Source organism: Paralichthys olivaceus, chromosome 8, assembly GCF_024713975.1.
Source record: "Paralichthys olivaceus isolate ysfri-2021 chromosome 8, ASM2471397v2, whole genome shotgun sequence".
Classification (NCBI taxonomy): domain Eukaryota; kingdom Metazoa; phylum Chordata; class Actinopteri; order Pleuronectiformes; family Paralichthyidae; genus Paralichthys; species Paralichthys olivaceus.
The window spans coordinates 27,362,216-27,376,577 of NC_091100.1; the positions used below are offsets into that span (position 1 = coordinate 27,362,216).

At 43.1% G+C, this 14,362-nt stretch overlaps 1 protein-coding gene across 2 annotated transcripts in view; it reads right to left on the minus strand.

Annotated features, from left to right (window-relative positions):
• The window catches only part of LOC109645392 (neuronal membrane glycoprotein M6-a-like), a 38,085-nt gene extending 32,320 nt beyond the window's left edge, over positions 1 to 5,765 (minus strand). Inside the window, exon 1 of one of the 2 annotated variants that reach the window (XM_069529984.1) lies at positions 5,599 to 5,765. In XM_069529984.1, coding sequence (XP_069386085.1) covers positions 5,599 to 5,635 — 37 coding nt within the window. In that variant the 5' untranslated portion in view covers positions 5,636 to 5,765. The remainder of the gene's footprint in view (positions 1 to 5,598) is intronic. The other variant, XM_069529983.1, reaches the window with a different exon arrangement.
• Between the last annotated feature and the right edge of the window lie 8,597 nt (positions 5,766 to 14,362).

The following is a 14,362-nucleotide window of genomic DNA, read 5'->3' on the forward strand; positions in this document are numbered from 1 at the left end:
TCAAATATTTTTAGTTTTATAATAGGGCACACTCTACACTGCCTGTTGCAGATCAACTGATCCTATCAGGATCTCTGCATTTTCTTTTATTCATGAACCCCTGTTGTTTTTTTTCCTATCTGACTTTGTTCCACTGTGAGTCTCAGGATTCTCTCCGGTCGATTATAATAAACTAGTTACAAGCAGTACCGGTTTAACCAATACGCACACTACGCACGTTGTGTAGGGCCCCGCAATATAATTGAGGCTCCGTGAAAAAAAAAAAAGAAACGTGACGACGTGACCATCCGTTGCGAACGTCAGATTCCCAGTGCATGTGCATCAGCCAAGAAAGATGAAGCGGAGTTATCCCTCGCGGAATGAAAAAAAGAGGAAGAAACTGCATGAAAACGAACTGCAGGAACAGCAGTCAGGTAACTCTCCTCACCGGTGGGAGAGTGGGAGGGACTAGTCCGTGTTTAACCGACATTAACAGGGCGGTGAGCCCTGGGTAAACCCCGGTGTCCATGCGCGTCTTGCTGGCTTCTATAATTTTAGTTGTAGTATAGTTACAACTGCACTTATACAAAATGGAAAGTAATGGATAAATATTGACTAAGATTGAAATTCTTTTGCTTGGATAGCCCACAGGCAGATATAGATGCAGATATCTTAGTGAATAAATAAAATATTATGACAATGGTGCTAAATAAATAATAATTAAATAATAATATAAACAATCACCTACATTTAAAGTATATGAACGTGCAGCCGATTTGATGGAGCTGAATTGATAGTTTCCTTATCTATATTTTACAGGTGCTATGCTTAAGTTTCTCACAAGCAGCACAGACTCCAGTCAGTCAGCCAGTGTAGGGACAGAGCCAGCTTCATATAGGACAGGCAAAGATGAGCCAGCTTCATTATCCAGTGCAGGCACAGGCGGAGATTAGCCATTTACACCTTCAACCGGCACAGATGAGTCACATGCAGCCGCCTCAGGCAGTACAAGCAGCCCAGGTCCAGTACAGCCAGCCTTGTCAAGTACAGACACAGGGGAAGAACAGGCAGCTTCAGCCACTATTCACACAACCACGTGTGCACAGCAAGCAACAGAATCTAGCTCAAACCCTAAAGCAACAGTCTCTGCTCCACCAAATGATCCAGCAGGCTGGCCTCCAGTCTTAACAGACTGTATGTGGACTGAGTTAGTGTGCAGAGGTCCATTCAAACCAGGAGTGGATTTTTCTTACCCCAAAGACAAGTCCAGAAGAGGGTTCTATCCAGGATTATTACAGAGACGGCTGTCAAATGGTGAAAAGATAACCAGGAGCTGTGTATTGTTTTTGCTGTAAGTTCTTTTCCAAAAAAAACCACAAACACAGAAATGTATTCGATCACCCTGATGTTGTGGGAACATCCTCTAATCGCTTTGTGAATCTTTGTCAGGGGGTGTAGAACCAAATACTCAGTGGTGTTAGTCTCCAGAGATCAACCTACTGATCTTGACTCACTTGTGTCGCTTGCAATCAACATCAACAATTGTCTACAAGAATGTTGTAATGGGTTGTAGCATTGTAACGTCAGAAGGCAGGACAGGCCTCTCCATCCCTGCCATTGAACAACCTCCAGAGGAGCCCGTGCAGGGATAGGTTAGGGAGAGCATGTCTCATTCCCGTGGAGCAACTAGAGAGCATAAGATCTCACAAGTGCCTGTGCTGTAGTCATCTGGGTCACTTTTAGATACAGTACCTGTACTTGAACACACAAAAATACTTTGCCGACCTTCATCTCTACAGATATTACAAGTCTTTGGCCTCGGCTTCACCACCTCCCAGACATTTCCCATGTTTGTCAGGTCCAGCAGAGTTTATTGGGGAACACTCTTGATTACAACGGAAAAATGTGAGTTCCACGTCAAAAGAAGTTCCCTTGGTTACATTGTTGAGAGAGGGCAGGTGAAGGGCCAGACCCAGACAAGATCAGAGCAGTGGCAGAGTGGCTTAGACCAGAGAGCAGGAAACAACTGCAGATGTTTTTGGATTTTGCCAACTTTTACCACCAGTTTATATGGTACTCCAGTGAACTCAGCTAACCTACACCAAGATCCATTTCACCTGGACACCCGAAACTGAAGAGGCTTTCACTCAGCTGCATGAAATGTTCACTCCCCCCTCCTGCGCTGCTGCAGCCGGAAATTCAATGCAGCAGTTTGTGGGCTCTGGACTAGGGGCTTATTGCACCATTCAGGCTGAGATGAAAAGTTGAATCCCTGCACCTTCTTCTCCTGTCATCTCTCCCCAGCAGAGCATGAACTGGTGTTGAAGAGTGAAGACATTGGCTGGAGGGTTCTTATCAACCTTTTGTTGTATGGGCATATTACAGAAACATACCTGCAAACAGCTAAGAGATTAAATTCCAATCAGGCTTGATCATTTTTGGCTGGTTTAACTACTTTAACTTATCGTCCTGGATCCTGTAATTTTAAACAGATGCTCTGTCCTGCCAAAATATGTCTGTGGAAACCATCTCTGACTCTAACACCATCCTCCCTGCCTCTTGTGTTCTGGCCACTGTTACCCAAAAGATAGAGTCTAAAACATAAAATAAAACAAACTCAACCTGACCCAGGATACGGTCCACCTAAATGTTTTTTTATGACTTATTCTATCCGGTCACCCAGTAATCCTTAGAATTGTTGAAAGTTTTCCCAAAGCTGTTCATTTCCTTGCTCTGCCTAAACATCCTACTGTCACTGAGACAACCAAACTACATGGGATACTTGTGGACATTGTTTTGGACCAGGGCCCACAATTCACATCACAGGTATGGAAAGCATTTTGTTCAGCACTTAGTGCAGGAGTGGGTGGCTGTGGCTCAGGGTTTAGAGCCGTTGTCTTCTAACAAGATGGTTGGTGGTTCAGTCTCAGTCTTCTCCAAATGCCCAAGTGCCCTGAACCTTTCTCGTAGAGAAGAGTGCTGCGCAGAGATGAACTGTATGAATGCTAATGTTAAATGTAAAACTGTACTGTAAAGCTCTTTAAGTGGTCATCAAGACTAGAAAAGCGCTATATAAATACAGACCATTTACCATTTAAAAGGAAGGTAAACATCCTGTTTCCTGGGCTGTCTAGGAAACAAATATAATAAAAGTTTTCTTTATAAGTTATTATCATATTATATTATTATTTAAATATGCTGAAGTGTTTCATTATGTTAACTTATAATAATGTCTCTTACCCAATGTCAGGGCAGGGGATTGGCTCTTACATGAAAAAAACATAAATGCTGTATAGTTTCATCATTTGTGAAATAGTTTTTCACGATTATAAGCTGCATATTTCCAATGCCACAAGCCTTAATATTTTAATAGTATTGCCTTGGTTCATTGATTTACATCCATGTTCCAATTCATGTCACATGGTATGTAACATTGGTTTATTTTGCTGCAAAGAGAGGGGCATTTTTTTTCCTTCTGTCTGTCTATTTTTTAATCAACCTATCCTCAATGTTAGTGAGCACAGAAACATGGGACTTTTCAAATGTAGTATAAAGCCCAGATTTATATAATGATCCCCAATGTTATTTATTTCAACTTTGCACAGATTTCTGAGAAAGTGTGTTTTGTCTGTCATTTTGACATAGTGGAGTCTGAATACTACCCAATAATACCTATGAGTCTTGGCCTCCATAGTGATGAGTGCAAGATCAGTCAGCTAGATGATCACTGAAATACCAATGTACAATATACCAAATAACTTTTTACCAATGAACCAGATATTTTCTTACACAGTTTCTAAGTTTTTGCACTGATTATTAAACTGCAAGTAATGTTTATGTTTCATCCAAGCCACAGAAGAAGATGGCAGGCTTAACACAAGTGCAGAGAATTACTTTGCACAGTTTGTGCCACAAGCTTTACAATTACACCTTGATATAAACAGATTCAAGACCAAAACCAGATCACTGCTATAACAATCACTCCTTGTCCAAATGAGAAAGTATGCACTGTAGCACTAAAAATGTGAAAAAAGAATTGATATATAGTTTCATTATTAAAATTAATAGCTTAGTTTAATGACTAATTGAAATTTAATGTTATTTAACTGATGTACACAAGGAACTGATTTTATCCTCATGTCTTTAACAGGTGCCCAGCATCACTCCAATGTTCAGCCCTTATTTTGTCAGTAGCCCATACCATCTATTAATAAACAAGGATGGAATAAATGGCAGGGGTTTTTAAGTGGAAGACCAGAGGGAGTGGAGATAATATCTATATAGAATTATTTTTAATAAAGTGGTAGGAATGAAAAATAATGTTTTGCTTGAAATAATCTCTCTAAAATGGTCTCTTTCCAGAAAACAAACATGAACCTGCTTATCACACTACAGACAACAATCCTAATCAATGTTAAAAAAATGATTAATGCAAATTATTGTTGAATCTTTGATAAAAAATACTCAATCATCATTTGTCTTCTGTGTGGGCAGGACCAGTTACTTCAGACTGAAGGTAAAGAAAATAGACAAGCCCATTTTTACAAAGATAAAACAGATTTGATAAAACACAAATATGCTATTTGCAAAAAGGAAAAACAGACAGAGAATGATTAACCATAATTTGGAAAAAACTGTATCGAGAAAGAGGGGGGAAAGGGCTGGGAATTAGGGAGGCAGAGAGGTAGGGAACTGATAGAGCGAAATGGAGGTCAGAAGGAGATGAGACAATAAAGATGGTTGAGGAGAGAGATTGTCTCTATCTCTTGTTTGCTGCATCAATATTTTTTTGTCAGACAGGCTGATAAAGTTAGAAAATCTGGTTTAAAATACACTGATACAGAGTAGCTCCAGAAAAAATCATAAAGTGAGAGGGGTAGTGATAAGGAGATATGAAGAAAATGGAGGGAAGGCTAGGGAGAGACACAGACACCAGGAAAAAAGATACATGCAGAGAGCGAGGGAGAGAGAAGAGAAGGGGTTCAGACAAGCGTGAAGCAACAATAGAGGCAAACAAAGAAAATCCCAATGGAGGTATCAATCACTGCTCCACTTATCCCTCGTCCTCCTGATTTTTAGTCTTTAGATTGAGGTTTTGCTCCACGCTCTCTCCTTCCATCTGCCCCCCATAGCCCCTTTCGCCGCCACTCCCACCTCCTCCATCCATCCATCCATGCGTCTATCCATCTGTCCATCCATCTGTTTGTCCTGCCTCCAAAACAGCACTGACCCTTAAGTGTCTGCCAGCTCCTCTCATCCTCACCCTAAACAATCGCCTTTGTTATGCATTCATTCATTAAAAAAATACAACAAAATAGAGTTGTATAATCCCTGGTATTATCAAAAGCAGACATATAGATGGCACAATTAAAATTGTAAGCCTCTCTTTCCATTTCTGCCAAACAGAACATTGAGAAAAACAACCTGTGTGGACATATGACAACACAATTTGCACAATAACTATACAAACTAAGATCTGTTGTTTGCATGGTCTTATATCTCTCTGTCTTCAACAAACAAAGTAAGCCAGTGATACAAAGAGAGATGTTTGAACAGAACAATGGCAGAAAGGTATATTTAATGACAGATAAAAATGAACTAATTGTTCTTATGTCCTACCTTTCTGATTTTGCGATTCATCCATGTTTTCCTCCATTGAAGCAGGTTACAGTCCCTTTGTCTCTATTTCATGTGGTTCTGTTTAAAGCCCCTTTGCTAGCTCTCAGCAGAGTGTGTGTGTGTGTGTGTGGGAGGCTGACTATATGTGTGTGTTCTTCCTGCAGATGATGGAGGCGCAGGAAGGTCCCTGTTTTAATGCTCTTGCTCTCTTTCTCACTCTGGACTTATCCAACATATTTATAGCTTAAACCTACTTTACATATATTTATCTAAATTATCTATGCATCAAATGTAGAATGCCTGAACACAAAAAAGAAAAATTTAATTATTTACTATTTTTGTTTACGCTGTTAAATTTTAATTAATATTAATTGGGACATGATTTTAAAATGTAATAATAAGGAAACTGCTTATTGTACATGTACTGTTAATATGCCATTACAAGTTAAACCCTCATATTTAATATAAAAATAAGTGTTAAGTGGCTGATGTCATTTTGCATTCACTGTTACATCTAATATCACACGACTGCATTGGAAGCTTCAACATAAACGCTGCTCATTTTTTAATGTGGTGATATCATGCATAACAAAACTGCATTGTGTTTCCGTTATTTAACTTGCCTCCGCAGTTGAGAAAAGCTCAACTTCAACAGCGCATGCACCAGCCAATCAAACCGTGATTGACCAACTCAAGTGCAGGTGCTTGCCAATCTAATCACATTAATGCAAATAAAGGTCCTGTCTAATGTCACATGCCAAAATGAGCATCAATAGGGGCATGTATAGATCACCTGATAGACCTGCCGCCCAAACGGAGGTAAGGGTTCTGTTATGCCCCACGATTATGTGGCCCCATGAGGCAAACAACATGTAAAATCACTGGCCACCACTGATATGAATCACAATCAGCCAGCCTTTAAAACAGCATAACCATGGGATATATAATCATCATCAAAAGACAATACACACAATGTTAAAACCCCAGGCTGAGGCCCAGCAGTCCCCACATTGGAAGCCTCTCTTCTGATCCTGACACAGGAGTTTTCAAGAACCTCAATTCGCTGGTCAGGTGAACCTCATTGATGACTGATCGGTTAATCAGGGCGGAGCTAGAGGAGAGACATGAGAAAAACAGGGACACAGTACAGCAAACACATACAGCCGTAACAATGTCCTACCCCACTCTCTCTTTGTCACCCCTTCACAGGTTACTCTCTGTCCTATCCATCAAGGGCAATATAATATTTTTTAAAAAGACCCTCAATGTTTCATGTCGACTAAGATTGAACCGCATATAAATTAACTGGCTCAAATCTGGGCCACAGTGACATTTAAATCCTGGCCAAGTTCCAACCCACAATTTATATCCTTCTCTAGCCCACATACCCTGTGGAATGATGGCACTTGGGTGGCCTGCTCCTGTATGCCAGATCTGGTGTTACGGTTCAGAATTTCTCTTTGGGCCCTAGCGCACAGACAGATACACAAGGAGATGATCTGAGTGGAAGGTTAAACCAGATTTTATTTTCTCTCAGTAAGGTGGCATGAGGAGGTGGCATGTTCGTCCACTGAATCCAGTCCTAGGGCCCTAGCGCACAGACAGATACAAAAGGAGATGATCTGAGTGGAAGGTTAAACCAGATTTTATTTTCTCTCAGTAAGGTGGCATGAGGAGGTGGCATGTTCGTCCACTGAATCCAGTCCTAGGGGAGGGAAGGCAAGAAACCGGAGAGTGGATCCTCTAGATACAAGGAAAATAACTATTAGCGATGGTGACAAAGCACGGGAAAAGAGCAGGCGGCAATGAAGAAGTGTTGTCTGATAAACTCTAATGTACATTGGACTCCTGGATGGCTAGTTAGTCTTGATGTATGCCCCCACAGGAGCACTTGTGATCTGAGGGGAACTGGGACATAGAGACGGTTAGGAGGTCCGTTACCCGGTCCGGGGTCTGTCTGCTGGGCCTCAATAACCCCACCTCCCAGAAGGCAACTGCCACAACACACTAAGGAGGGAAGATGGACTCTTGGCAATCGCTGGGGGTCTCAGGGGCTGTCTGTCGGGAGAGAACATTGAGTTTCTGGTTGCATGAACCAGGTCTGTGTGTGAGAGTGAAATTGAACCTTCCTTAAAACAGAACCCACCTAGCTGACTGGAGGTAAGATAGTTTTTTATGGTTGGTCCAAACAATGATGAGATGTTCCGCCCCCTCCAACCAGTGCCGCCACTCCTCGAAAGCCAATCCCACCTCCAGTAACTCACGGTTACCCACGTCATAATTTTGTTCAGCTGGGGAAAATCGGTGGGAGAAGAAGGCACACAGGTGTATTTTGCGATCATCTGGAGAGCGTTGGGAGAGGATGGCCCCCACCCCAGTGTTCGAAGCATCAGCTTCAACCACAAACTGAAGGGAGGGGTCTGGGTGGATGAGAACTGAGCAGTAGAGAACAGAGTTTGGATTTTTGAGAATGCTTTTGTCAGAGTCAGAAGACCATGTGAAAGGAACTGTTGGTGAGGTGAGTCTGGTGAGGTGTGTGGCTTCCTTGTCCCTGATGAAGCAGCGGTAGAAGTTAGCAAATCTAAGGAAGCGTTGAAGATGTTTCTGGGTCTCTGGGATGGGCCACACTATCACTGCCTGCACCATGGTGGGGCTCTAATCTGTCCCTTCTCAACGATGTAGCCCAGAAAAGGGACGGATTGGGTGAGGAATACACATTTCTCGACAACCAGTCTGTTCTCTAATAGTCTCTGGAGCTCTAACCTGATGTGCTACCAACTTCTGGAAAAAATTAGGATGTCATCTAGATATACAAATACAAATTGGCTAAGAATATCATTACCTAGGTTTTGGAATACCAAACGGCATCACCCGGTACTCAAAGTGCCCAAGGGGGGTGTTGAAAGCCATCTTCCACTCGTCGCCCTCTTTAACATGGACCAGGTGATAGGCATTGCAGAGGTCTAATTTAGAGTAGATGGAAGCCTCATGAAGGGGATGAAAAGCTGAATCTATCAGGGGCAGTGAATACTTGTTTTTAATATTATTGAGTACTTGAAAGTCTATACAGGGCCATCTTTCTTTTTAACAAAAAAGAATCCAGCTCCTACTGGGGATGAAGATGGTTGAATGATTCCTCCAGACAGCGCTTCCTGAATGTATTGTTCCATAGTCTTTTCAGGTTTCGACAGGTTGTACAGGTCTGCTGGAGGGAAGCGTGTAACCGGGAAGAAGTTTAATGGCGCAATCATAAGGTCGGTGAGGGGATAAAGTAAGGGCATTGTATTTGTTAAAAACCTCCCCAAAGTCATGATAAACTGAGGGATAGTGATAGGTCAGGAGTTTTAGCAACAGGAGAGTGATGGAAATTTGATGACGGCCTGGCTAGAGTGACAATACACGCTCCAACCTACTACTCTGCCACGTCTCCATTCAATGTGGGGGTTGTGGAGTTGCAGCCAGGGTTGACCTATAACCAAGGGTGAGTGAGGAGCAGGAATGACCAGAAATTGGATGGACTCTTGGTGGTTGCCCGAAGTAAGCAGGGTGATAGGGGTAGTTTGGTGGGTGATTCTGGCCAGGTGTCTGCTATCTAAGGCATTTACCTCTATGGGTTCAGGAAGAGGAGTGAGAAAATCCACCAGGTCCTTGAGGGAGAGAGAGAGAGAGAGAATTAACACTCATCTTAGCATCTAACAGACAAGTGGCCAAGATTTGTTCTTATTCTGGCCCTGATCTGACCCACATTTCATATCTTCATCCAGTCCACATACCATGTGGAATGATAGCACTTTGGCTAAGCCACAAGTATAGCAATAATAGCCATAGCAAAGTGGTATGTCAACTAAGAACGAACCAAATGAATGACAATCAGATCTGGACACATTTCATATCCTCATTCCACTGAAATACAATGTAGAATGATTGCAAATGGGCGATCCAATCCTGTTTGCCAGATCTGGGCCACAAGTAAGACATGCTGCATGCCCACAAAGAACTAACCAAATAAGCAGCCAAAATTGGGGCCACATGCCTTTTAATTTGCGGCCCAGATCTGGTCTACATTCCTTGTTCTCATCCGGCCCACAAACAAACTATTTTTCCAATGCAGTGACATGAGTGAACCTCCTGACACATTGACGCTGACGTTATTGACATCGTTGACTGGGCCAGAATCAGTAACATTATGACAAAATAATAAATTGTTGACTCAGGAACAGAACACAGATTAATCAGTAAGATAGCAGGGAAGCGCAAAACATAAAGAAATTGTATAGAATATTGATCTGCTCGTAAATTTGGGCAATTTGATTGGTTCTTCAGGACTGGGCATATATTGTACAATTTCAGAAATGCTGCAGTTAAATTTCAACTCTACTGTATGAGTACATTGCCTGTGATGTGAGGCCAAAGTTTGACCTCAATCAGTGTCAGTGTACACAGTGTGTGTCAATCTGCCCATATATAGGCTATCTGATGAGATTAAGGAAAATGTTTCATGTCTCATCCAAAAGACTTTTGTGCATTGCGAAGTAAGGAAAAAAGGCACAGAGTTTGAGGAATCTACTCTGTAGTGAGCCTAAAATAAAAACCGTAGCGTTTGTATTCCAATAGAATAAGCCTTATAAATTCGTTATATCTCCATTAACATGGGTCGCGCCCTGTCGGGGATCGCCATGTTGCATCACCATATTGTAACAGTTATCCTAAAAGGACAAACCGGTCTAAAGCGACGCGTCGCATATTTTTTTTTGCCTCCTCTTCTGACTTTTTGGTGGTAGGCTCTGGAGTATGGACACATGGACTGTAAGTGTGCATTTGTTTACTGAAGAAGCTGCATGAAGAACTGCACCCGTAAAAAAAAGTAGAAGAAGAAGTGGGACTGGGAGGTTGTTACGAAAGGTCTGTAGGAAGTTTGTGAACAGAAAAGACGTTGAATGGAGGAAAATACTTATAAAATTAACCACCCACAAACCAAACAAACAAGACAGACTTCTTCAGAGAAGTGAAAGTTAACTTGAGGTGTCATTAAACGGGACCTGACACAGAACCAGGGACAAACACCATGTTGTCTCCAGGATGGAAAACTACTGAGAGACAAAGAGTTTCTGGGACTGAAGCCTCCAGTTTTCTGTTGAACAGGTAATTTACCACATCAATATAAATTCAATCTGTTGTTCGATAGATTAATTATTTTGTATATTCAAGTTGATGCTGTTATAGTAACACTTACATTGTTACAGATAAATTCATATTGTGAATTACTCCTGCCTAAGATCATTGTACGATCATTGTACTTGTAGAGTCATCCTAGATGTATTTATTTGATTTAGTGAACTTCCCACCACCTCACGATGTAAAATAATATAGTACAGGAGAAGACCACTGTGTCATGTATGACTTATTTTCTTACTGTACTTTTACAGCTTTCTGACCCTGATACATCAACTTCAATGAAAGAAAAACTGTTTCAGATCCAGCTGTAATTAGCAATGGAGTTTTCACTGGAACACAGGCAAGTCGATGCATTGAACAATTTTAATGTTGATTTTCTAACGTTTATTAACAAAAGGTTTCTTCCATTCTGTTATTTCCTCTCCTTTCTGGCTGCTATTTTACCATAGCCATTAAAACAACATTTGAAATGCTTTGGTATTATAATATTATTTGTTTGTTTTCACAGCTTGCATCTGAAATGGATCACTCACATGCACAGTCAATGATCAAAGTTGTTTACATCTATATGAGATATTGAATGGTTGAAAACTAGGATTTCAGCTTCAAAAGACTATACAAATATTTGTTTTAATTAAAAAATGCATTTTTATAAATACGCACAAAAGATGCACTCTTTATTAGTTTTGATATCATTCTTGTGGAATACAAACCCTGTAAGTCATATTCATATTAGCATTGCTTTTGTAAAACTAGATATCAAATCAAATCAAATCAAATCAAATTTTATTTCTATAGCCCAAATTCACAAAACACATTTTGCCTCAGAGGGCTTTACAATCTGTACAGGGAGTGACACCCTCTGTCTTTACACCCTCCGTTCGAGTGAGGAAAAACTTGCCCACAAAAAAACACCTTTTAACAAGGAATAGAAGGTGGAAGAAACCTCAGGAAGAGCCACAGAGGAGTGATCCCTCTCCCAGGATGGACAGACGTGCAATGGATGTCATGTGTACAGAACAAAACAACAGAAACATATTGTACAAATACAATGAAAGACAATGATTACAGTAGGAGTGGTTAGCAGTGGTGGTAATATATACAGTGGTGGGTTATAACAATGCTACAATAACAGCGATCCATGACCTGGGAGTGTCACAGTTCATCTCTGCCTCACCACTCTGCACCTGCCTGCTTCAATCTGCCTCTCATTAAGCCAACTCCACTCACCTGTGCTCTCTGCTCTGCTCTGGCTGCATTTAAGCCCCAGCTCCACTCTCATTCATTGCCAGATTGTTCTTGATGCTTGCACCAGACTCTCCAGCGTTTCTCTGCCTGATCTCCTGGTTTCGACCCTGCTTGCCTCCGACCATCCTGCCTTACCGATCTCCTGGTAATCACCTCAGCCTTCCGTCCCCGACCACGATCCTCGCCTGTCCCTTTCTGGATTCTGCCTGTCTGCTCCCTTGGCTATCCGGTGATTACCTCTTGTGAATATAAAGTTTGTTACCAACGATACCCGCCTGTCTTTGTGCTGCTATTGGGACCAAACCAAACCCATTACAGGAAGCAGCCATGATCCATGAGAACCAGCTGGACGAGAGAGCACAGTAACTCGGGAGAAGAAGTTTAGTTAGTATCATGCATTAACATGCATTAATGAGACATGTATGTTTACAGATGGTGATGATAATAGAGAGAGAGAGAGAGATAGAGGGAGGGAGAGGGGTTGTCCTCCGGCAGTCTAATCCTATCGCAGCATAACTAAGGGATTTAAATGTCAAATATTATAATATATAAGTATAATTCTTTAAGTATTTTAATTGTTTTCAACAGGACTGATCCAGACAGGAGGTCACCATTCGTCCTTGAGAAGCAGAGCTGAATCATGGTGCCTTTCAGACACACCAACCTGTGTAAAAAATCAGTTTATGTATATAATATATATATATACCGTATTTTTCGCACTATAGGGCGCACAGGAATATAAGGCGCACTGTCTATTTTCAAACTTTTTTCATATAGAAAACGCACCAGATTATAAGGTGCATTAAGCGAAACATAACAGTCAGATAAGTCAGTCAGTCAAACTTTATAAAACACGTTCACAATAACTTTCAACATTGTTCAAACGTTAATGAGTGTATGCACAATAACTCCCCACCTTGTTCAGTTGTAACACGTAAAAAAACAGTCTGACACCACTAAATCAAACGTTAGCGTATTCACAATAACTCTCAAAATTGTTCAGTTATAACACGTAAATTATAACACAATACCCTCACTTTTTCAGTTCATTCCTCGTCCACAAATCCCTCAAATTCTTCATCTTCAGTGTCCGAGTTTAACAGTTGGGCGATTACGGGATCCAGCATGCCCGGATCCCTCTCGTCATTATCCGAGTCAGTGTCGTTGCTGTTACCTGGCAGTTCAATGATGATTCCGGCCTTCGTGAAAGCTCAGACCACAGTTGAGACTGATACCTTAGCCCAGGCATCCACGATCCATCGCTGATTGATCCTCATGCTTGAAAAGGAGGCAGCAGAGCTGCCTCTGGACAGACACACACTGGGGAAGAGACTGGGTGAAGCTAATGGTCCAGCAGAAAGTGCTGGACCCTTGAAGTTCAATGTTTTGTCAGTTCTGTTGGCATTCAATAAAAAGATGTTGCTGAGCACCCAATGGTTGGACGGGTTCGTCTCTGGCTGTCGTGGTGGGAACCCCTTGGCATGGTCAACTGCCACACTGGCACCTGAACAAGGACCTCACACAGCCAGAGACATGGACTAGTTAAAATCATTCGGGAAGGGAACAGATGAAGCACTTCTGCGCCCATACAAAGATCAGACGCCAGAGGGCAGAAGGCAGATGGAGGAGTTCCAGAGGCGGACGGAGGAGATCCAGAGGCAGACGGAGGAGAGCCTGAGGTAGACGGAGGAGATCCTGAGGCAGACGGAGAGGATGAGGCTTGGGCGTCTCACCTGCGGCACCGAGCTGGAGAGGGTGGGGAGCGCTGGTCCCCGATCGGCGGTGAAGCCGATGGGTCCGGTTCCAGGGTCAGCGGGGAAGCTGACGCCTCCGGTTCCAGCGCTGAGGTCGGCGGGGAAGCCGAGACCTCCGGTTCCGGTGCCTAGGTCGGCGGTGAAGCCGACACCTCCCGGGCCGGCTCCTCTTCCTGCTCCCCGGTCAGCGGAGAAGCTGACGCCTCCGGTTCCAGCGCTGAGGTCGGTGGGGAAGCCGAGACCTCCGGTTCCGGTGCCTAGGTCGGTGGGGAAGCCGAGACCTCCGGTTCCGGTGCCCAGGTCGGCGGTGAAGCCGACACCTCCTGGTCCTGCTCCTCTTCCGGCTCCCCGGTCAGCAAGGATGCTGAAGCTCCCAGTCCCCGCAGTTCGGGGTCCCCAGTCAGCGGTGAAGCTGACGCTCGCGGGCTCTGCGATCCCCGCAGCTCTGGGTCCCCGGTCGGCGGATAGGCCGACGGCTGCCGACCCTGCTTCGATGGGTAGGACCCCCGGACGGCGGCGCACTCCTGTTCCGGGGTCCAAGGTGTCCGTGCGGCGGCGCCCACCTTCCAGGCCGCCAGAGAGACGCC